The 25,152-nt window shown below is 39.8% G+C and overlaps 1 protein-coding gene across 2 annotated transcripts in view; it reads right to left on the bottom strand.

The window, feature by feature from the left end:
* Positions 1-4,296: 4,296 nt before the first annotated feature.
* Positions 4,297-25,152, bottom strand: part of LOC115568489 (uncharacterized) — a 44,533-nt gene continuing 23,677 nt past the window's right edge. Inside the window, exons 3-4 of one of the 2 annotated variants that reach the window (XM_030395798.1) lie at positions 5,481-5,621; positions 4,297-5,387 (exon numbers count right to left, since the gene is read on the bottom strand). In XM_030395798.1, coding sequence (XP_030251658.1) covers positions 5,049-5,387; positions 5,481-5,621 — 480 coding nt within the window. In that variant the 3' untranslated portion in view covers positions 4,297-5,048. The remainder of the gene's footprint in view (positions 5,388-5,480; positions 5,622-25,152) is intronic. The other variant, XM_030395799.1, reaches the window with a different exon arrangement.

The following is a 25,152-nucleotide window of genomic DNA, read 5'->3' as shown; positions in this document are numbered from 1 at the left end:
GTCTTACACTCTTCTAATTCTCTAGACAGACCATCCATATACAGGTTAAAAAGGATAGGTGACAATATTCCGCCTTGTCTGACCCCATTGGTAACAGGGAATGGGGTTGATGTTGTTTTGCCCCATCTAACTTGCATGGTTTGGTGAGAGTACCAATAATGCAGAATTCTTATTAAGTATGTGGGCACCCCTCGCTCTTGCAACTTAATAAACAGTTTGCCATGATTAATGCAATCAAAGGCTTTGGACGCATCTAAAAAGCACATAAACATTGTTGAATTGCGCCTTTTATAGTTAGAGACAAGTTCTTTTAAAGCATAAATACACAAGTCAGTGCCATGCTTAGTTTTGAATCCAAATTGGTTGTCAGTAGTTATAGCGTAATCTTGAAGCCTGCCAAGCAAGATCTGTTCAAACACTTTAGATAGTATACTAGCTTTAGCAATTGGTCTGTAGTTATCTAAAACTATCTAAATGATATTAATATCTCCTATTATATGAAACCTGTGAAAAAAAAAATAGCCAAAGCAGTCACAAAAATGTCACAAAAGATCTTACACCACAGAGTTTTAATGCAATTTGTAATGTCATAACTTACATATGTGATATTTTGTTTTAAAAAGATCAGTGCTGAATTCATGAGGATTACTACCGCTCCACTTCAACCACGATTCCTGGCCTCCTTGGACAAGCACTACAGCAAGCTGATTGAGATCATCAGGAACATGGGAAGAGCTGTCAGAGAGAAGACCCGGGATGTGCTGAAAGTTCTTGATCAGGTATGTACTTAATACTGCAAAACTCGCCTTACATCACATAAACAGTAACATTGTAAATAGAAGCAATAGTGTTAATGTGTCATATTGTCATCACATTTGATTGTGGAGTTAGATTACATGTTGAAAGAAGTACAATGTGCATCTCGACATTTGTGCAAACCATTTGTTTGATTACTGGACAATTACTGTAGCCTAAGTCTAAGTTCCCATTGATGCATTTTCGTGTTTGCATCTTCAGTCAAGTTGCACAGTTCAACAGCATGATTTTGCATTGTTTATGTTTGCACTTACCTAGAGCCTTGATGTAAGCCTAAGGAGAGAGTGTCTGCTGAAGTGCCTCATCCTGTACCTTGGGGAAGATGTACAAAAACTCATCAAGGAGTTTCTGGTAAGAAGTTTTGCATTATTCACTTAAGCTTTAGACAATCCTAACTGAAGTATGTATGTGATTGTGTTATATATATATATATATATATATATATATATATATATATATATATATATATATATATGTAACATTTTATGTCACGGCTGTTATAACCTTTTGAAGCTGTTGCTAGCTGCTAGATTCAATAATAATCACATTGTTCAACATTATGATCCTGATATACATAACAATTTAACAGAAATCTCATTTGCAATACAGCAATAGTAACCAGGTTAACAACCCAATATCAACAAATATTAGTCAAAAAGGTGAGTTATAAGGTCCAAATTATTGGAATTAACAGATGAGTTGACTGACTATCCATTACCAAACACACAAGCCACTCATCATAATCTCATAATCGTAAAACTATGCAATGATAACAAATATTTTTATCTATCACTGAAGAAATACAAGTATGGAATTTAATGAGATACGACACAATAAACACAATGTAAGTACAACAGAAATGGTACTTACTTTTCTTTATTCACCTGACACTCAGAGTTTCACAAGAGCATCCTTCCAAAGGAAAATATCTAAAATCACAGGCAAAAACTATGAGTAACTGTCCGCTACACGTTTACTACAGCTGAGAGAAAAAGTCTTTTGGTCTTCTGCTGTATGATTAAATCACTTCCTGCTACACAAAGGGGAGACCGACTTGTGTGCGTACATACAGAGTAGCCTTTTATACAATACATTTCTTGTCTTTTGTCAGGTTGGTGAGAAGGATGACGCCGAAAGAGAGCTTCAACAGTGCACAATGGCAGTGTTTGTCATCAGAGAGGAGGAGGATCCGTTACAGCCACCACGTGACGTAGGCATCATCATTGATGGTGTGGAGGTGCTTAATGAACTGCCATCAGTTGCACATGGTTTTATGGTCTTATTTGGCCTCATATATGCTCTAAACTTGAGCTGTCCAGGTGAGCTCAAACACACTTTCGATGCACTGCAGAAAATATTCATGGGGATAGAGCCAAAGAAAATGACACGCAGAGTGTGCAGTCGAGTGTCAAGCTCTAAATATGGGGTTGCTCAAAGAAAGACATTTGGATACAGCATGTTGATCTGTTTTAAGTGTTTGTGTTGAAATACATCCCAGGATAATGTTAGAAATTAAAGCCTGTTTTGAATCAAAGCTGTTTTTTCTCTTATTTATAATGACCCCTGATATTCTCTGTTAACATAATTCTTTCTGTTGTGTTGTGGATGATGCTAAATTCAGAATGATCAGCAAGAGCACTAGTAATGGTTCCTTTTTTTTTTTCTTGAACTGCCTTTGTTCATAATTGCACCCATAGCAACTGTGTGTATCCTTGGTTTATTTATTTTTTTGGCTTCCTTGCATTTATAATGGTTCAAAATAATGATATTCATACCTTTTTGTCAAAGGATAGCAAAGATTAGATTTGATGGACTGTTAGAAAGTCTATTTTTATACTTAATTGCTGTTCCGTTGCATCTAAAGTTTTGAAGAAGAGTACAACCAGTTATACATGTTAAGATGTGCATGTAAATGGATGTGTTTCATGAGGTTTAAAAAGTAACATGTTGAAAAAACCACATTTTATTTTATTTTACACACAAGTTTTATTTTTTATGTGTAAAACACATACTTTCCTGGCTGCTGATTGCGAGTTTGACATGATGCCTATTTCAAAGTCATCAAAAATAAATGGTCTTTTGAAGAGAATGTTCCTGTTTTTTAAGTTTTCTCTTAAGTGAATCAGTTCAGTGAATTCTAGTCCTATATTATAGGGAATGGAATTTAGTTTATGGTGATATATCAGTTTTTAAAAAGGCAAAAAATAACATTGTATATGTAAGTAATACTTTGGTTTGTGACTAAAGAAAATATATTGATTATGGTATAATAAAAAAAAAATACTTTGTACTGAATCAGAAATGTAACTTGAGAAAAATAAAAAAAAAATTGCGTGTAACAGAATTACAGCAATTCAATTAGTTTATTCCAAAGTAAAATTTATAATTGGGTGTAATGGTAAATATTAGGTTTTCCCAAATTAAAAAAATAAGTTGTAAAAAAGCAAAAAAAAAAATAGTTTATGGTCTTTGAAATGAATAATGTTTTTACTTTGAATGAAAGCAAATGTTTTGCTTTGTCTTAAAATATAAAATGTATTTACATTAAATCAAAATTTACGTTTTCAACCAAATCATACATTTAATTTGTGAAAAACTAATAAATTTAGGTGTAACAAATTACAGTAATTTTTTTAAGTTGATCCAAAGTATCACTTTTTTCAGTGTGGAAACCCAACATGGCACTGATATCCATTAAAGCAGTGCATTCTCTAGTTCCAGAACTGTCAGGAGTAGATAACCAATGTATTTCCTATATGGTCCAAAAAGATTCCTCACACAGCATATTAAGCAAGTGTCTAACAGAACCTAATCTCTACGGACAGATATCAGATATAGAATCTGTTGACAAGGGATAAGATTTTGTTGTCCTAAGTGTTCTGGTTTCTGGTTGTAGTCTCAGTGGTGTTGATGAATCACATTTGAGAATGCTTTGGTTATATGAGGGACACAGTGAGGAGAGCATCGAAGGTTATATGCTTGTGCCGAAATGCAATCTCGGAACCCAATGGCTAACCACTGATGACAGCCTAGCTTTTTATGAGTTTTAAAAAAAATATATATCTGCATTTAAATGGGGATATCTGTTTATCAAGATTAACTGAAATGTCAGATGTAATCCAACTGTAAAGAATGTAAAAAAATGACATACTGGAAAGGAAGTCTTGGGCTAGATATCCTTGACCCTCATCTCTTTATTGTTAAAAATGTAAAATGGCTAAAGCTTTCTAGGGGGTGCTTGTTTCAGACCCAAAGGTCTTAGTGGAGGACTTGTCTTGTCGTGTACATCTTGTGGACATGAGACTTGTGCATATGTCCCACCTCCGTTAGTAAGCTGCATGCATGATAATTGCATTGCACTTATTAAGATGAAGCTTGTTCTTAGATCAGAGTAGCACTGACTAACTGTTGCCCTCTAGGCGATTAGGTAGTTTTGTGACACACACACAGGTACACATTCATATATAGAAATGTCTTTATTTCATCTGTAACGGACGACCATTCCAGCACATGCATGCAAGCACAAATATATCTCTGTGATGTGGGTATATAAGAGTGTGAGACAGAGAAGAGAGGAGAGGACGAGGAGCTTACCTCAGAATAAGTTGATTCTATGTTTGCACGTGGATCAGTGAATGACTCTGTGTCCTTGTATGTGAATGAGGGGGCGATAAATTCATTTATTTCAGCCGTCAGTGACGACAGGCTGGTGGGAGGGAAATGAAAAACTACTGCATCAGGTAAACACTGAGAGAGCGCTTCTGTGTGTGCAATTCAGCTATGGCTGTGTGTGTATACACTACATGTTTGTGTGCATGTGTCAGTCCATTTGTCTATGTGTATGTGTGTGCATGCTCCAGAAAAATTTAAAACTCCTCTCGTGCCTCCCAAACAGATTAAAAATGATCCATAGTAATTAGTATTTTTGGTACAAAAACAATACAAATAAAACAACATAAATATCCACTGCTTAGGAGAATATTACATCAAGCCTAGTAATTCAGGGAGAGCTGTAATTATGCAAAGGTAAGTGTTTCTCCAGGCTCTCCTTCATTTGTTCCACTTTAGTCACATTTTAAGATGTGATACATGTTGATTTGACATTAACTCTCTGAGCCGTGCCCTCTGAGGTGGCTGTGCAATCACTCATCATATTTCAGGAGGTCTCATTTTAAGATATGGAAATTGCATTTTGCTTGGTTGTTGCATTAATTTACATCAGTGTTGACAGGCTAAAAATAAGAATGTAATGTAAACTCTAAGGCACATAACAGCACTGAAAGAACAGTAGGACTCCAACTTTTTGACCCCATCCTGTTGCGGTCGGGTGATGGTGAGGTGGACCCAAAAGCGGCAGGCTGGGAGAGTGCAAAAAAAGCTTTATTAACAGAGGGTTCAAAATGAGCAACAGAAAGTGTCCACGGCTGCAAACGGCAGGCGGCAGGAATAACAGAAGAAGTCCGCGGCGTCTGGCGGCTGAAGGCAGGCTCAACAAAGGGTGTCCGCGTCTGTAGGCGGCTGGAGACTGGAGGCAGGTTCGCGGGGGGAAGACAAGGCAGCGAGGCACCGAGCTGGCGAAGAAAGCACAAAACGAAGTCAGAACAAAACTCTTCATACACTAGGAATAATGCCGGGTAGCAGAAGACGCTGGCTACTGGCTCTACCGATGAGACGGAATTATCTGGCACAGGAGTTGAGTCAGGCCGGCTTCTTATAGAGGAGGTGATTAGGTGGGGATGAGAACCAGGTGTGCCTCGCTGCGCTTGGCTAAGTGGGTCAGCTCCGCCTCCCGCCGCTCTCCAACACTGCAGGTAAAGCAGGGGGAAAAAAACAGGGTGCACACAACTATACATCCCCGAATAAATCGGGGCAGCACGAGCCATAACACATCCACAACTTAGTTTTGCAAACTAAATACACAACTGGGAATTTCCAATGCAATGATCCTTTCTCTTACACCGATATAACACAGTATAGAGCCTCAGAAAAACAACCATGCTCCTGATTTATAGCAGTAACAACTGCGCAATAGCTGCTGACATTTACCAGAGATTAAAAAAATACTCAATCCACTTTTCATACTTGAAAAGTAACACAAAGTCATTCACACAATGACTTTAGGACTGTCAGTACTGTGTCCAACAATCATGTTTTGGTTAGGTTTAGGCTGCAAAACTACTTGGTTAGGCTTGGGTAAAGATCATACTTTGGGTTAAAGCACCTACATTCAGTTTGGTAACCTAAGTTATTAGGGGTGTGCATTGGCACAATGTATTGCGATGCATTGCGATGCATCAAAATTCTACTGCAAACAACAAGGCAAACTTTTCATCAGTCATGAGGCAATACAAGCAGTCAGATATTGAACAACAGATTTTATTGGCTGCTATGTGTGTATTATCACTCTCCTGTTTCCCCAGGTGTTCCCCTCTGTTAATCCAAACCTGCAGACAGTATATAATCATATAGATGCTGTTATAATGTGTAGTGATTGAGATCCTGACTCACCAAACATCCTGGAAAGTGACGAAGTTAAGTTCGCGTTAAATTACATAATTATACATAATCACCATCAGTAAACAGGACACTGTCTGACTCTGTCACTCGCGGGGATGGAGGCTGTTTTCTGGGGGAAAGTTCCCTGAAGTCTCGGTCTGGAGGGCTGATGGTCACGGTGATTTATTTTCGTCACAAACACTCTGTGAGTTAAAGTTGTTTGCCAGTGACAGACGCTGTTTTTTGAGCAAAAATGTGAGGAAGAGTCGGGAGGACAGGCGGAGGACGGACAGGAAGACAGACTCTTCTCCATGTACAGCTGTGGTATTTGTTTTCCTCATATAAATTGCCAAAGACAGTTACAGTTACTATGTTACTGTAACGTTGCTTTGTGGGACATTTCTCTGTATTTAGTTGAGTGAAGGACCACTGCAGTTATCAGACTGCATGACCAACACGCCCCTGCTCCGTGCCTCCGGATTATCCATTCACACTTGGACGGCTCACCAATAATGCAGCCCTGATGTTGTTGTTATGCTAGCTAGTGCTGCCGCTTAGCATGTAGCTACAGTCTGCGCAACGTTGCTCCAGAAATGCCCCCGGAAGTAATTGAAACTTCACAACTTTATTGTCCACTCAAGGCCAGAAAATAAACAGTGACATAATCGATTATGGCACATTGCCGCATCGATGCTGAATCATGCATGCCCCGCATTGCGATGCATCGCTGAATCGATTATTGTTGACACCACTATAAGTTATGTAAGTGACATAACTACATCAGTCACATTATATACGTTTTGTCATTTAAGTACATAAATTATTTATGTAACATCACTTCAAAACAAATCAATATTGTTTCGGTCACAAATGGGACACAAGTTTAGTCTCTGGAGGGGAAGTCCAGTGCATAATCTAATCTAAATGACCACCACCCAACTGTGACTTTTGTTGCTCTTTATACTTTATACTAAAAAAAAATGTTAAGACCTTACCTAGATCCGCGACAAAACATATCGATTTGGAATAATATTTTGTGTCTAGAAGCTATGAATATGCAAATACTGTTCACTTTTAGGTTAAAGCATTGATCACAAGTTGTCTCAACTCACTGTAAAGTCATTTCTCAATGCATTTGCACTAGAGGCTTCAAGTTTCCACATCACATTTGAGTATGATGGGACCATGATTGGTTTCCAAACTGGTTGTGATGTCACAAAATCCCTCTCCGATGTCCACAGCTTAGGGTGTGTCCCCATTCTCTTATTTGCATGGTTGAAACCAAAAACCTAAAAAGTACTTTCTACTTATGCGGCTATCTTGCTACACTCAGCAAGATCTCGTAACTTTTGTAGTCTAATAAATAGTAAATGCCACAATCATCACAATCACCTACCAGGGTTACCTTGGCTTAGGCGCTGTGTGCTTTGTGCTAACGTCAGCTTATACAGGACTGTGTTGCTGCCACAGCAATTATTTTTTTGGGCTCTGGGGCTGTGTGCTTTGTGCTTCAAAGTTAGCTAGTTACTGAACAACTGGCTCAGAGGCTGTGACTGTGAACACAGCACATAGTTGTCATCGCTAACTAACTCCAATTATCTCATGTCTCACTCACATGTGAGAAAACACCTTCAATTATTATAAAGAATGTAAACAATGGGCATGGCTGTTGTTGGTACTCATTTCTGTTATGCTAGCATGTAAGTATTGGTATTGGCTGCAGTTTCACTGCCACTACCTCGCTAATGGCTTTAGCGATTTATCTGTAGCTTTGTGGACTCCGGTCATGTGCAATGAGAACAAGCAGGCGGGTACATAGGTAGACAGACAGTCTGTCCAGTCATTTCCTGCAGGCCGAATGAGGCCATTGGATGGGCTTATCAGAGGCCTACACCAGCCACAGATACTGGATTTTTCAGTTATTTGTCAGTGCATTTAATTCATCTATATTTTCTACAAATATAACAAAAAATGCTTCTAGAAAAACGTGTGGAAAAAAATGGATAACAATACTCTTAAAACACACTTTACGGAAGACACAGTGAAGTAGTCAGTACTTCTTATCCTCTGCTGTGTCAGTTTTGACTTGATCATTTTACACACTTGTATCCAATATCATCCATCAATCCATTACAACTCATATTTCCCTCTCTCTCACGCTGCACCGCAAGGCTTTGACCAGCCCGCCCTGCACTTGTTAGCATAAAACTTTGACACTCACTCACAAAGCTCTAACCCTCTACATGAGATGGAGAGGCCACTTAGCTAATGTATTTGAACACTGCCACTTGACTGCCTCGGCATTTCTGCTCAGATGACTGTGCCATTGCCCAGCTGCCATTTTCCAGCCATGCAACGTGCCACCAAATATTTGTATCATATTTATATGATTAACAAACCTCCACAGACTCATTTTCATAGAGTTTGGTGTGAAGGTTATTAAAGGTTAGAGGTTATTTTATTATTATTATTTTGAGTTAGACTGTAACAAATAGCGCTGGAGAAAACGATTAAGTGTGTACAATCAATTAATTTACACAAAGCTGACTAAAGTGGCAGCATATGGCTATTTGACTTCCTCTGCATTTTAATTGGAGGAAGAGGTGAAGCAGAACACACAATTCACCTGTCTCCTCATCTCAGTGTGCAAATATTACCTTCAGACATACAGTATGCTCTATGTACTATAATGTCCGAGAATATTCAGGTATTCAAGCCTTAAGAGATGTTATTTTTGCTGGATACTTGTGTGTTTACATGCAGGAAAAGACACATTTGTGTTACATTTCTTAGAATCTTATTGTCCTCATTTGTATCCAGGTGAATAGTCACAGACAGGAAACACGTTTAATTCCAACCACATAAATAGTTCTGGTATCGTTTCAATGTCAAACTGAACATATTGAAATGATTCTTGGTTTTTGTTCCAAAGCATTCAAGGGTAACTGGTGATGGAAAACAGTATAAATCTCAATAACAATAACTTCTTTTTATCCAGCTGATGAAATCCAGGTGAGAAACAAAATAAGAGATAATACATAGCACATGTATTGTATCTTGACACACCTTAGCTTATTATCTTCTTGCACTCACAGCAATGTAGGTTTACTGATGTTCACATTTGTATTTAATTTTTTCCAGTACGTGTATGTTCATCTTTCTCTTAAAAGACTGGTTTCCTTGAACTGGACCTAGATAGCACAAAACATAGCACAGCTAAGCAGAGAAATATTGAACTTGTCAATGCCTTGCACATGAATTGAATTTATTTTGTGTAACTTCACTGAGCTTAAGTGTTGGGTGCTCTGTGTGGTCAGGTTATTGGTAGTTGGCCTTGCCACAACTAAATTTCTACTTGACTAAACTACGAAGTAAAGTTCTAAGTTGTGCATGCAACAGACCATCATTTTCCAACATGATGCCTGTATCTTACACAAACTCGTTCTGAAGAATAGCTCAGATCACACCTACATATGATCCCAGCCAGCAAATGGCTTGAGTTCAACCATCGTTTCTTTGTCTATCTAAACATGTCATCTTGGACATGAGGCGATCTCTCCCCAGTGATTTTATCTGTAGTTTGCTTTGTTCCACCATGCAGCCCTTAGCGACCAATTTGTATCACAGCCCCCATTTTGTTTCTGTGTCTTTCTTACACCCACAAATATACACGCCTACATTACCAACAGATGCTGTTTCTGGTTATTTTGAAAAAACAATAAAACGATAGAAAAAATACCTTTAAGGCCCTATTCCACACGCACACACGCACACACACACACACACACACATACACACACACCTACTTTGAACACAGATAACGCTTTATATTCCAGATTGTCATTAAATATGTAAAAATGCCATGAAAAGCATTCAACATGTGTCCACCTGACTTCTTATAAACACATGTTCTTGGTCGTGTACACAGAGGGGTCAGTATTATAGTCATTCTATTCAGTGAACCAGGATATTTTAAGTAACCTTAATACTGAAGGTATTTAACTTAAGTGAATCCTTTAAATCTACAAGATGATTCAAAATTCCAAGAATCTCAAGCCTAAGTTGAACAAAAATAAGTTAAAAACAACAAAACACTTGAAGGAGCTAAAAAAAAACTGAAAAAAAGAAAACTAAATTAAAGTGTGTGGGAATCTAAAATTTCATTTGGAAGATACAAGGATAAAAGACTTAACATGCTCTCAGAGTTGTAGTGTATAAATAGCTGAACTAATTATGGAGTTATTTCAGAAGATCTTTCTGAGCTCCCAGAAGATTTATCTCAGTTAAAGACAGAGAAGTTAGAAGGATTTCCTGGGTAGCTCATGATGAGGTGACAAAGCATCTCCCAGTGAAGGCCACAAGAAATGCGAGGCCACATCATGACTGAGGGCACTACTGTACTGTCTCAGAGTAATAGGTTACACACTGCTTGCTACTATTCCTTTCATCTCTAGTTTGACTTTTCCTAATCAAAATGTATTTGTTCAACAACACAGTTGTAAGTTATTAAGTTGACAGAATCCTCCATCCCCCCAAAAAAAATAAAACGTGTTATACATGTAATTTAACTGTATGATTGATCTGTTTTATCAGTTCTGTCCGTTCTTTAATAGTTGTATGCAGTGTTTTTCCTTTTCTCGGAAATCAAAGCCCTTTGAGAGTGTTTAATAAGTTATATAAATAAAGTTAACATGGGTTAGCTTAAAAATGTCTTGTGTGCATTCTGTATCCTGTCAAGGAAAGTCAGTGGCTGAATCTGTGGCCAGTTAACTGTTAAAATAGTAACTGTAATGTTTACTTTTTTCTTTTTTTTTTTTTCTTTTTTAATTTCTTTATTACTGTATAAGTAAAACTATGGAAACATTCCAAGTTACATCTCAAGATGCTGAACGCGGTGCAGAATTTAATCCCGCTTTTGTATAATCATTTTCATTGCATGACTGTTTGTCTTTATGTCTGTCTTCATTACTGTACTGACTTTTGGCTGACTTTGCAAGCTAGAGCTGTTAGTTAGCTAGCAGCTGACCATCTGTGTGGACTGCATGAACTACTAAAATCAGGCTGTGATAACCTTGACACGGAGTGTTACCACCTCATCTAACCTTTTTGCTTCACGGCTTGCTGGCCATGATGATGGAAGACAAGAAATTAATGAAGAATTTGGTTCCATGAGTCATTTCAGACGTGTCTGTCTGTGCGCATTTGTTGCCACACGTGTTCTCTTCATTAGCTAAGCCCAAATTGTTCTAATGAATATTCATAAACGTGGCATTTGATAGGCTACAGTATTTTACTGTTGACAGAGCTGCTAGTCAGAGGCCAGTGAACACATTTACACCAACATGATGTTTTTTTATAGACACAAAGCACATTTGTACATTTGTGTCCAAAGTACCTGTGATTCAAAAGTGACATTTAAGGGATATTCCGGTGTAAATTGAATCCATGGTCTAAATCACCATGAAACGGTGTTAGACTCCCTCTTGAGATATCAAGTTAGCAGACCGCTAATTTACAGAGTTTTATCAACCTCAGAAACAACCGCACGACAACAATACACTGTAGTAAATGGATCCAAATATAAACCGCCACCAAAAAGCCACAAATGATGCTCAGAACAGCACCAAACTTCAGAACAGTACAAATAGGGTCTCAGCACATAGTCTGGGGCATCTAACCTCTGCTAGCTTAGCTGGGGAAGCTATTGGGATGCAAAAAACATAGTTCAACTCTCCTCCATCAGCTTCCGGGTCGGGGAAGTCCTGACGCGACGATTACCGAGTGCGGTTAGAAATGCTCAATTCCGTTCTTTTCCCTGTCCGCTCTCGATAATAACTGTTATAAACTGGCAGGTAAGACACATATGAACTGTGATTGCTTTTCCATGGAGTCATAATCATACATTTTCATCCATGAGCCGCGGAACTCTGCTACACTCGGTAATCGAGTCATCGGGACTTCCCGTCAACAGGAAGCTGCTGCAGAAGAGTGGTAAATTTAGTCAGCTTTTCTGTAGAAATCCAGCTAAGCTAGCGGAAGTTAGATGCCTCGGACTATTTGCTGAGACCCTATTTGTACTGTTGCTGAAGTTTGGTGCTGTTCTGAGCATTATTTGTGGCTTTTTGGTGGCGGTTTATATTTGGACCCATTTACTGCAGTGTATTGTTGTCATGCGGCCATTTCTGAGGTTGATAAAACTCTGTAAATTAGCGGTCTGCTAACTTGATCTCTCAAGAGGAAGTCTAACACAGTTTCACGGTGATTTAGACCATGGATTAAATTTTCACCGGAATATCCCTTTAAGGTGAGTCCTTGACACAAATCACAAACATTGCCAATTCTGTTGAAAAAAGAACTTTATTTGCAGTCTTTTGCTTATCCATATAAATGAGTGATATCTATCAGTCATGTTGGTGCTGATGCAGAAAAGGTAATGATTTATCATTTTGTATACTAGATTGTTCTGCCTTGTGACACAGTGTAAACCACTGCAGCACCAGTTAACTTCTGACACACTACCTCTAAATCACCTCGGGTTTTGATGATGTTTCATCGTGATCATTTATCCACTGTTGTGCTTTTTAAATGAGAAGGAAATGGGGAGAGGTAATGAGATGCAACATGTAAAACAGAAGGCTTTTGCCTTTTGTATGCACAAATATAAACACTACTTGTCAACAATGAGGGAAGGTTTCGGTTTATGTCAGTACATCACCTTCAGTGTGTGACTGTGTGTGACTGTGTGTGTGTTCCTCCACTGCATGCAGTTAAGGTAAATGTGTGTAAATCCTCCATCTGCCAGCACAGGAACTTAATCCTGTGGCCACCTGAGTCCAATTTTTACATAACTACCCGAACTCCCAGTGTCTCTGACCCTCTGCACCAAACAATCTGATTGCATCTGTTACATTATTTCTGTAGACTATCATACTTGTGTCATGTAAAAGCAGAAAATTGTTAACAGAACCATTCCGTGCAGCTCTGAAGAAAAAACAAATTACTTGTCCATATAAAACATGCCGGAGTAGGAAAAATTCTATTAAGGGCTGAAATAGGATGAGACACCATTTGTAATTTGAAGAGGAAACACTCATCAGGTGAATCATATTTTAGAAATCACTTTGCTGATTGAAATCATTGCACTGAGCTCAGTTCAACATTCATAGTCCCTGGACCATGTTGTGTAGTTTTTTTTTTCTTTTTCCTTTAAGAACACATAATCATAGCCATGTCACAGTTAAGCACAGCTTGTGACTGCCTTCGTGGTTTTAATGATCCTTCAGTCATCTTCCAACCATACAGTTAATTTTAATGTTGTATTATTCTAATGTAAATACTCATTACTTACTCAGACTGAAATATTTACATTTACAGATGCTTTCGCTTGCTTTTCTAATGTTTGATGCTGTTTGAAGTTATTTACGGTGGCCCAGAGGTGTCATGCCAAATACAGAAGCCACAACACGAATACAAAAGCCACAACACGAATACCAAAGCCACAACACAAAAACAAAAGCAACAACACCAATAAAAAAGCCACAACACGAATACAAACGCCACAACACGAATACAAAAGCCACAACACAAATACAAAAGCCACAACACGAATACAAAAGCCACAACACGAATACCAAAGCCACAACACGAATACAAAAGTCACAACGGAAGTGACCCTAAGCGGAAGTGACCCACAACGGAAGTGACCCAAATAGGAAGTGAACGGCAACGGATGTTGACAATGCGGCGGATTGTTGCTGCCATTTAGGACCCGTGTGCCGGCTGTCTCTGGGCAACACAGAGTCCAACTTCGTCGCTGACTTTCCTCCAAGCTCTCTCCTGTTTTGTCCAAGTCTATGTGTATCTGTTTCTGTCCCGGAGCTCCCGAACTCCGGTCTCTGTATGTGTAGTGTGGTAGTATAGTACGGAGCTAACGAGTTTCGGGGCGCCGAGCACGGAGCATTAGCCCCAGTTAGCACAACAATAGAGCAGCTAGCTTTTCTCGCTTGTTGTGTCGTTCCGAGCCGGAGCTGCAGCGCCGACAGCAGCGCTCCGGTCTGCTCCCCGAGCTCTGTACCACCATACCGCTGTACACACATACAAAGACCGGACAATAAAGGAGAGTGCTTGGAGAAAATCGGAGAGGAAGTTGGACCACTTGCTAAGTTATGAAAATATGTGTCTGTTACTTGATTACAGCTGTCTGTTGTACTTTATTATGAACCACAGTAGCACAATCACAGCTGTACAAATGTACGCCACCATGAGTGACAGCAGAGATGAGGAGTTTCCTCCGACGCAACACCTTCACTTGCAGAATGATGCCAGATAATTCACCGAGAAGGTGGCGAAGTTTGTGACATTTTCAACCCGGATTTTGAGAGGAAGGAATTAAATGTCTGTCCCAAATAAACGCCTGGTCTGTTAAGTGATTGAAACAAATAAACGCCGCGGCTATTATTTGGTATTTCACGGTATGATAACTCTCCCGGCTGGGGAGAGAGACATGCGTCACAGTGCTCAGCTGCAGACACAGCAGAGAGGTGACGAGATGCGACTCATCATGACTGACAGGCATCAAGGCCACTCAGCATTACCATGTATAATTACCTATTTTGTATTTGTGTTGTTCCTTTTGTATTCGTGTTGTTGCTTTTGTGTTCGTGTCGTGGCTTTTGTATTCGTGTTGTGGCTTTTGTATTCGTGTTGTGGCTTCTGTATTTGGTCTGACACCTCTGGGCCACCGTAGTTATTTATATCTGAACAAAAAATATATATAAATATGTTAACAATGAAAAGGTTTGAATATGACTTTTTTCCTTTTTTTTATATATATATATATATAAAATATTAGGCAGAGTCATGGAAATGAAGGACACATGAATGTGATTGTGCTACTGTGGTTCATAATAAAGTACAACAGACAGCTGTAACATCCGTTGCCGTTCACTTCTGGGGTCACTTCCGTTGTGGGTCACTTTCGTTGTGGGTCACTTCCGTTGTGGCTTTTGTATTTGTGTTGTGGCTTTTGTATTTGTGTTGTTGCTTTTGTATTTGTGTTGTGACTTTTGTATTTGTGTTGTGGCTTTTGTATTCGTGTTGTGGCTTTTGTATTTGTGTTGTTGCTTTTGTGTTTGTGTTGTGGCATTTGTATTTGTGTTGTGGCTTTTTTATTCGTGTTTTGGCGTTTGTATTTGTGTTGTGGCTTTTGTATTCGTGTTGTGGCTTTTGTATTTGTGTTGTTGCTTTTGTATTCATGTTGTTGCTTTTGTGTTCGTGTCGTGGCTTTTGTATTCGTGTTGTGGCTTTTGTATTCGTGTTGTGGCTTCTGTATTTGGCCTGACACCTCTGGGCCACCGTAGTTATTTATATCTGAACAAAAAATATATATAAATATGTAAACAATGAAAAGGTTTGAATATGACTTTTTTCCTTTTTACATTTTAATTTCAACAAAATAATTTAAAGGTCCCATATCATAAAAAAACATGTTTTCTCTGCTCTCTACATATATAAACTGGTCCTCCCTGAGCCTGCCAACTCCCTGAATGAGGAAAACAAGTGATTCCTGCATGGTCGCTGCAGCCCACCCACTGGTAAAATGGAGCTCCTACAGGCTCTTCAGATTCTGCACCTTTCGTTACGTAACGAAAGGAGTCATTATCATAGGCCGACCTCCTCTGTGCGGTGATAGGAGATATCCAAGAGGGGGGGTTCATCCCAGAGGTGAAGTTCGGTGTGTCCAGCTGAGAGACAGCAGTGTTTAGCAACGTTGTCGCACAGAGCTAGACACGCAGTTGCTCTGTTGTTGGTTGTAATAATCAACATAAGTGCCTATATTCTGTCCCAGCGACAGAACTACAGAAGAGACCGTGGTTGTGTTTCATTTTTAAGGACAATGTGCCAGCTGCGGTCTGTGTTAGCTTTTATGTGTGTGCTAACCACTTCACATCAGACTGCTTCAGTAACGAGGGTCAGTGCAAAGCTGGCTTTGCCTCGACACTGACCCTCGTTAAAGGATCAGTCTCAACCATACCGGACCCAGCAACTGCACCCGAGCCAGCTATAAGTGTCACCGCGGTTTGATATTATTTACAGTTGCCGATGAGTATGGTGAAGTCAGTTCGAAACTGGCTGGTTACACCCTGCCTTTCCGAAACCCCGCTGTTCCGAACATAGACTTCAATTAATCGTAATGGCGGGGTTTCCCTCTTTTTTCAAAGACCCCGCGGAGTGGGGGGTTTCGGAATGGGGGGGTGTCGCAATGGAGGTGTGTCGGAATGGAAGGGCGTCCCCAAACTGGCTAACTAGTTAGCTCCACTTCGGTCCGCTATGCAATGGCGTTTGAAGCGAGATTAATGTTAATAATATAACAATGGACCTTGGTTGTCACAGTAAAAAGTCTGGAAACATGTGCAGACTGGAGACAGAGACGATGCGAACAGTGTCCAAGAGTTTGGAGACTGTGTTGGAGACAAACACAGCTTTTGCTAGCTGTTAGCCATTAGCTACATGGTAGTAACTGTAACAACACATACAAACAAACTAACATTATTCAGCCACACTAACCATTCTGAAACACCCCACTGCAGCCACAGAGTCTGTACTTCTTCCGAAGCCTCTCCTTCTGGGTCCGATTCTGGGTCAAACTGGTTCGGTTGAACGAAAAAATCTCCGCGAGCCATAGTGTTACATCCACCGTAAACATTAGTGCATGCTACTGTTAGCATTAGGGGCTTCCTCTCCCTAAGAGTGACGTAGCAGGCAAGGCTCCCCAAGTATGCGTTGACAGACGGAGCTCATTAGCATTTAAAGGTGCAGGCACAGAAACAGACTGCTGTGAACAGAGCTCAGCAGAGTGACTTTTAGACAGCTGGAGTTCAGGACCATGTCTGTGTTTGGGGCAATACATATCGAATACAGAGTTGTTGGACCTCTGACAGCTGTGTGAAATTGATGAAAAACAGTATAATATGGGACCTTTAAAAATATGTGTTTGAATACACATTATTCAGTTTTGGTAGATGATGCTCCTGTTCCCCTGTGTGGGCCTACAGATGGCAAGATCTGTAAAATGTTAGGAAAACTAAATACCTTACAATTTGATGATACAAAATGATCTTGGCACTGTGGCACCTAGGATGGCTGCCTCATATGTTTGGGCACAGAGAGGTGGATTAGAATCCAAAAGGCGCACAGTCAAAGTCCTGGGATTCACCATCCAGAATAACTAGTGTTGGGACAGTCAACTGGACCACATGCTGACTTCGGCCAACAGGAAGCTTGAGCTGCGAGCCATCTGAAGAAATTTGCTGCCTGGGAGCCAGAATTGGTTTCCATCTAAACCTCTCTGGTGCTGAGTATGCCATTCCTGTGTGGCACAACTTGTCGACTGCAGACCAGTCTAAACTGCTGTAACACACAAGGAAACAGGCCTGTGAACTCATGCTTGGCCAGAGGAACCCAATGTACCCCGAGGCTCTCTGCACTCTTGGATTCTGTTCTCTAGCAGAGAGACCTACTCAACTGTGTCTCAGCTTTGCCAGAAAGCTGCCAAAGTCCATCCCCAGTGCCGCCTTTCAGGGAGGAGCTCACATGTCGTCAGACAAGGGACTCAAACAAAGTGACCAACCGTGTCCAACTGAGAGATACAGGAGATCACTATATCCACCATATGTGCAGACTCCTAAATGAGCGCATATTTTAGATTTGTGATAAGAGGAAATAGACTTTTACCTAGATAATTGCTAAATTCAGCTATGTTTTAAGTTTTTCTCATTTCTCTCAAAATGTGTACTGAGCTGTACTATGACAAATTGTGACAGCAAAACAATTCTGTTTTCTAAATGACATTGTCTCCATGAACCGAATTCTGAATGGTCAATAAACATAAGCAAACTGCACTTCTGTCCAACCAACAGTCTGAAAGCTATTCAGTTATTCATTATATAATAATATATAATAATTGCGTTGTTGTTCTTCAGCATGTGAGCATCCTGATGTTGTGCTTGGGTGCATCTTTACAGAGCTGCTAACACGGCTGTAGAACCTTATTGTAAGTGTCTGACTGAATAGTCAGTTGTACGATTTCAAACCTTCTCCTTTTCTATTTATTTGCATCATCCCCACTGTCTTTTCTATGAGCACTCACCCTGACCCCCGTGTCGAAGACAACTCATACATAACCTAGACACTGAGTAGACTGTCAACTGTAGACTGCTTTGTCACTCTGTGGTGATGGATTACTGACGGTGAAAATGCACTTAACTGGGAGCATCAGAATTATGTGTGATTTTTGTTTTTTTATCAAGTTCTAACTTTCCTCTGAGAATAAAGAAGACAAACTTTCTGTGGGAAGAAAACTGGCATGTAAAGACAGTGTGTGTGTGAGTTCTTGCATACGTGTGTGTATGCATATGTGTGGGAGGGTTGGCACGGCACTGTGCACGCAGCAGCGCCTGGCAGTCCATTACAAGGGCGAACAGCCTCAGTGTAGTGAAGATCTTTTTAGTAAATATGCTACATTTTGTGCATACTCCAAATCTTTGTTCATTCTTTTGGATTGGGAGAGGCAAAAAGAGTCTCAATAGAAAAAAATAAAAAAATAACATTTAGTTTCCGATACTGGAAGTAGAATTAAAAACAGCCAAAAAGTCCACAGGCCTGCTGATGGATGACGGCAGCGACATAATCAAGCAATAAGAAAGTTTCCTCCAAGATTCTGTTGATTCTGAGAAGCCACATGAAAAAGTTATATGTTAACTTTTGTTAGTTAGCTATATGCTTTTTGTTAACTCACATGTACTTGTATGTTTGGTGGTGCTAGGTCTCACTTAAAGTTCAAGGGTCCAGGTTTAACTCATCTGATGCATCAGCAGGTGAAAGGATAATAAACATGTCTTACAATAGGCCTGAAATGATCTCGTCTTTCTCTCATGGTTGGCAGCTCAATTACAGTTTTTCTCGATTGTTTACACACATTTTCTGAAAGCATGCCTCATGCTCTCAGAACTCTACACACAAATCAAAAATCACACACACAACGGGCAAAACCCCTCAATTCTCCTGCAAAATTGAACTTTATATTCAAAACAATTTTGTTTTCAAATGACACACACAAACCATCAAATGAATAGACATGTATAAGAACCAGTTGAACACTGATGTGCTCAGTGTAAAACACTATGATGAATGGAAAACACTTCTTCTTCATTCATCATAATGACTTAGGCCTTTTTTGTTCAGTTACACTTACTACAGTCAGTACATACATAAGTGTGATGTTAAATATTTGAGAATATTGTTTTTATACTCAGAACACACAAATACACGGTAACATATATATTTTATTTTCCCACAAAAACAATCACTGCATGAAAAGTGGGATTTTCGGCCCCGTAGACGCCCGGAAATCTCCTTAATTTTCGGGAGTTAACGACAATTTACAGGCTGTGAACGTGGCGTTTGTCTGTGCCGAAAATTGTCGGAAACGAACCATGACGTCAGTGGAGCTCCCGGATGTGCGAACGGCTCCAATTTGCATATGAATAGCAGTGAAACCACGCCTGGCCAGAGAACGTGTGGGCTGGCTTCAATATCCTCACTCAGTATTGGATGAAACCACTACTCATAAACAAGCAAAATCACTCGTGATTGGTCACCATGGGTCATTATAAATGTAGACCCCGGTGGGAATATATATATATATATATATATATATATATATATATATATATATTATGTTTATATATTTATATTTATATGATTTATTCATTCATTTATATTTATGATATCATCAATGACATGAATGAATTTACTGAGGAAAGGAACATTTACCAGGAAGGAGTTGTTTATTCAAAGAAAGAGTTTTATTAGCACAAACACAAACACACAGCATGTACAAAGCATAATCTGCCCACACAACAAACAGGAAGCTCAAGAGGCCCAAAATCCTGCAGCACCGCGAAGTGTCTGTTTCTGCAGACGTCTGTGGTGCGCTGCTCTGTACTTCGGAATCGCCTCTCATGTGACTGCAGTGTGGCACAGAGCTCGGTGAGCTCCCGGCTGCGAAAGGACGGAGGTCGCACAATTCATCCGGACACCCGCCATCTTGTGCCGTCTTCCTCCTCAGACATCAGGTCCATGGCGGCGCACATCGAAAAGTCCACCTCATCCTCACCTAGCACTCTGTCTCGCTTCCAGCAGCTGTAAAAACAAAAAATAAAGACGATCAGTACTGCGCGATGCACTGCGTGTGGATACAACACATCTATCATTTAATAGAATAATAGTCACACTGACCAAAAACGGATCTAATCTAATAAATCTTACCCTATTTGTCCTCGATCGACTCCGAGCTGAACTCCTCACAGCCTCCGCCTGCGATGCAAGATCTGCTTGTTTGTTGTCCTGCGTACTGTCTCGTAATGTCTCACAGGCAGCTGGAAAACAATTGAAAACACTGGTATGAATAAAGAAAACGTAAGTCACAGTAAAATTAAAACAGGGAGAAAACAGTAACAGTTAAGGTTACTTACACACAATGCTGGCGTCATTATCGGCATCGTGTAAATCTGGACTTGCAGACGTGGCTCCGAGCTAACAGGAGGTCGCGGCCTTGTTATGAGGCGAGGTTGGTCTGTGAAAACAAAATGCTCGCAGCGATAAACCTCCGTGTCCCTCTGCCGCAGGGAAGCGCCATCCGTCGGCGACATTCTTCGTGGCGACCCGGCAAAGCTTCTCCCGTCCGCGCAGACGTCCTCTCGACAATGACCGGGCCGCTAGACTAGCTCCTGCTAGCCTAGCTTAGCTCCTGCTAGCTATCTTAGCCGAACTTGCTTCGTGTCCATTAAAAAACAAACACTTCAACTGCGATGGAGAGTCCAACTCACACACTCACAGCACGTCGTCAGACAACAGTTCAGTCTGTTAGTGATAAAACACGACACACACAGTCCACCGTCAGCTGCTCGACGCCATTAACTCTCCGCTCCTTCTTCCTCGTCACTCACGCGCCGGTCTACCCGGAAGTGTAAAAACTCTTACAGGTCATGAACTTTCACACGCAATAAGAATGACTTTTCAACTGCTTTTAAAACATTCAGAACCCATGAAATGATAGAAATACTTTTTTTTTTTTTTTACATTTTAATATCTTGGTTATCTCAAAATATTTAATGCACATTTTAACTTCTTAACAACTGGAGTTTTATCTTTAACTTGTTCCCAGGAGAGAGAGAGAGAGAGAGAGAGAAAAGAATAAATAATCTTTTTAACATAACATTGGCCATTGCTAATGACATACACAGTAATTGATCTAGCATACTTTCATTAAATAAATCCATTCAAGCTCAAATATAAGGGTTTATAATTAAGCTATACTGAGCCTCATCTATTTATACCAGAGATTTTCTTAAAATGAAGTTAACACCTTTTAGAACAAGGTTACCTGGGGTAAAACTCCCCCTGCTACCCTGATTTGCATTTGTATAGCTCACAGCCTTTTCATTTACATGTTAAAGCCTCCCCTAGAATCAGGGGGAGGGGGGTCATGGGGGGACAACTGCCAAGCAAGGCCCACGTCAATTTCCGACAATTTACGTCAGTTTTCAGTGTTGCCTGCAAATTGCCGCAAACCTGAAATTCCACGTCAATCTACAGTGCCGCATACTGACGAAAATCCCACTTTTCATGCAGTGAATGTACACAGTGTACATCCCAACTAACACAAAGTGCATATACAACAATATACGGTCTACCTACAAAACAACAGAAGAATTTACTGTACACAGTTACAGTAAAAAAAACAATAATAAAAAAAAAAAAAACTATGCTGCATGCTCTCCTCTGTTTCGGTCTGGCCACAGCACCTCATCCACATCACAAGCCATGTTTTCCCTGGCCAAGCAGCAAGAGAAACATCACCTAGCATGGTGAATCCAGCCATGAAAAGCACCAACTGCTATATATCCACATGCATCTTCCATAGCTTGGAGAAGGGGTATACACATTTGTGGATTTGTGGATTTCGGTCATACACTTTACAAAACATTCTCAATAGGATTGAGGAATGGAGAATATGGAGGGAGATAAAGCATGGTTGGGCAGTGAACCAGTTACGAACCAGAGTCAGTGTGCATAGTAGGGCAATTTACTCTAGAATTTTGAATGACAGAGTGTTCTTTGTGAAAGCAAGAGATTTTCTTCATGAAAATTGTGCCAAATGCAGAGTATTGTGTGTAGTGTTTTGAAAAAAGTGTGTTTTAGAACTGCAATTTGAGTGTAAAGCAGGAATTGTGCTTCTAGTTTAGCAGAATTGGTTCAGGGGGTTGGTGCATGAGTTACATGTTGTGGTCATTGTGTCTCAAGTACCAGTTTTTGTGTGTAAACGATTGAGAAAAACTGTAAATGGATCCATCACTTCCCTTTAGGGCCCTTGAGGGACACCGGGAAGCCATATGATTAACTATTTACAGTTTTTCTCAATTGTTTACACACAAAAACTGGTACTTGAGACAAAATGACCGCAACATGTAACTCATGCACCAACCCCCTGAACCAATTCTGCTAAACTGGAAGCACAATTCCTGCTTTACACTCAAATTGCAGTTCTAAAACACACTTTTTTCAAAACACTACACACAATTCTCTGCATTTGGCACAATTTTCATGAAGAAAATCTCTTGCTTTCACAAAGAACACTCTGTCATTCAAAATTCTAAAGTGAATTGCCCTACTATGCACACTGACTCATCAAATGGGCAAACACCTAGACACCCTACACAACACACTCATTCCACCAGAGCAGCTCAGGTACATTGTGATTTGGGACAACGTAAGATTCCACTGGGCTGCTCTGGTTCGTAACTGGTTCACTGCCCAACCACGCTTTATCTCCCTCCATATTCTCCATTCCTCAATCCTATTGAGAATTTTTTGTAGAGTGTATGACCGAAATCCACAAATGTGTATACCCCTTCTCCAAGCTATGGAAGATGCATGTGGATATATAGCAGTTGGTGCTTTTCATGGCTGGATTCACCATGCTAGGTGATGTTTCTCTTGCTGCTTGGCCAGGGAAAACATGGCTTGTGATGTGGATGAGGTGCTGTGGCCAGACCGAAACAGAGGAGATCATGCTGCACAGTTTTTTGTCTTTTTATTTTATTTTTTTACTGTAACAGTGTACAGTAAATTCTTCTGTTGTTTTGTAGGTAGACCGTATATTGTTGTATATGCACTTTGTGTTGGTTGAGATGTACGCTGTGTACATTGTTTTTGTGGGAAAAATAAAATATATCTGATACCGTGTATTTGTGTGTTCTGAGTATAAAAACAATATTCTTAAATATTTTACAACACGTATGTATGTACTGACTGTAGTAAGTGTAACTGAACAAAAAAGGCCTAAGTCATTATGATGAATGAAGAAGAAGTGTTTTCCATTCATCATAGTGTTTTACACTGAGCACATCAGTGTTCAACTGGTTCTTATAAATGTCTATTCATTTGATGGTTTGTGTGTGTCATTTGAAAACAAAATACCATTTTGAGAAGAAATAACATTGTTTTGAATGTAAAGTTTAATTTTGCAGGAGAATTGAGGGGTTTTGCCCATTGTGTGTGTGATTTTTGATTTGTGTGTAGAGTTCTGAGAGCATGAGGCATGCTTTCAGAAAATGTGTGTAAACAATCGAGAAAAACTGTAAATACTAGCTGAGGCTAATTTTTCCGTTTAAGAAGTAGTTTGAAATAGTTTGGGGATATACAGTGCACTTATTGGCTTTTCTTTTGCCAAGAAATAGATGAGATGATTAGCTTAGCAAAAGCACTGAAAGGGTGAGCAACAGCTTGCCTGGCTCTGTCCAGAGTTGAAAAATTCCGCCTACAAACAGCTCGAAAACTCACTTATCAACACATTATGTCATAATTTTAATATGTGCTCAAAGTGTGTGACTCACTTCTATTTGGATTGATTCCAGCACATCCTCACACCTAGACAACTAAATAGGTTGGTTATTAATGACTTTTCTAAAATGATATATCAACATTCCCAAAACAACATTATTGTTGCAGTATACCAGTGACAGCAGTACTGGACTGTCGTCATATCCTGGCAGTGCGGTTAGATTCAGGCAAGAAAACTACTCAGTTAGGTTTATGAAAAGATCGTGGTTTGGGTTGGAGGAGGTGTGATGGGTATGCAACTTTAATGTATGTATGTTACGTTTGTTACTTAATTACATAAGTTACTTAATTACATTTGGAACAGAAGTTGCAGAAGTAACAGTGATTCTAACTGAAACCACGATGTGTTCCTAAACCTTACCCGGGACTGTAGAACAAAGTTCTGAAACAAGTGCATGATGTGTTAGGATAACCATGCAATTCTTTTCAACCATGCCTTTTAAGTGACTGAAAGATTGAATTTTAGTGCTTACATGTCCGTCAAGAAAAGTAACCTCTACCGTGTCCTCAGACTTAGTTTGAGTTTCGGTAGATAGCTGTTACTCCTCTGTTCCAAACATGTCCACAAATTTCAGGAAATATTTATGGGAATCCCGTTGTTAGGAAAGTAAAATTACTGTAAAAGCTTTCATGTACTGGCCGACAAACATGGTTATCAAAATTGGCTATGGAGAGTTGCAAAACATTATTTTTGGACTGGACTGGTTCTCATTACTGGCACTACACACAACACACAGTTAAAAGAAGACAACCGGCACACTAAGTTAGACTGGCAACATGAAAACTTGTCCTGCTCACACACAACACACTAAAAGACAACATCACGCCAAATACAGTATGTTAATGTGACAAAAGTAGTACGAAGACAGCTCAGTT

This window comes from Sparus aurata, chromosome 18 (assembly GCF_900880675.1).
Source record: "Sparus aurata chromosome 18, fSpaAur1.1, whole genome shotgun sequence".
Lineage (NCBI taxonomy): Eukaryota > Metazoa > Chordata > Actinopteri > Spariformes > Sparidae > Sparus > Sparus aurata.
The sequence above is the reverse complement of the archived record's forward strand: the minus strand, read 5'-3'. Positions and strand labels throughout refer to the sequence as shown.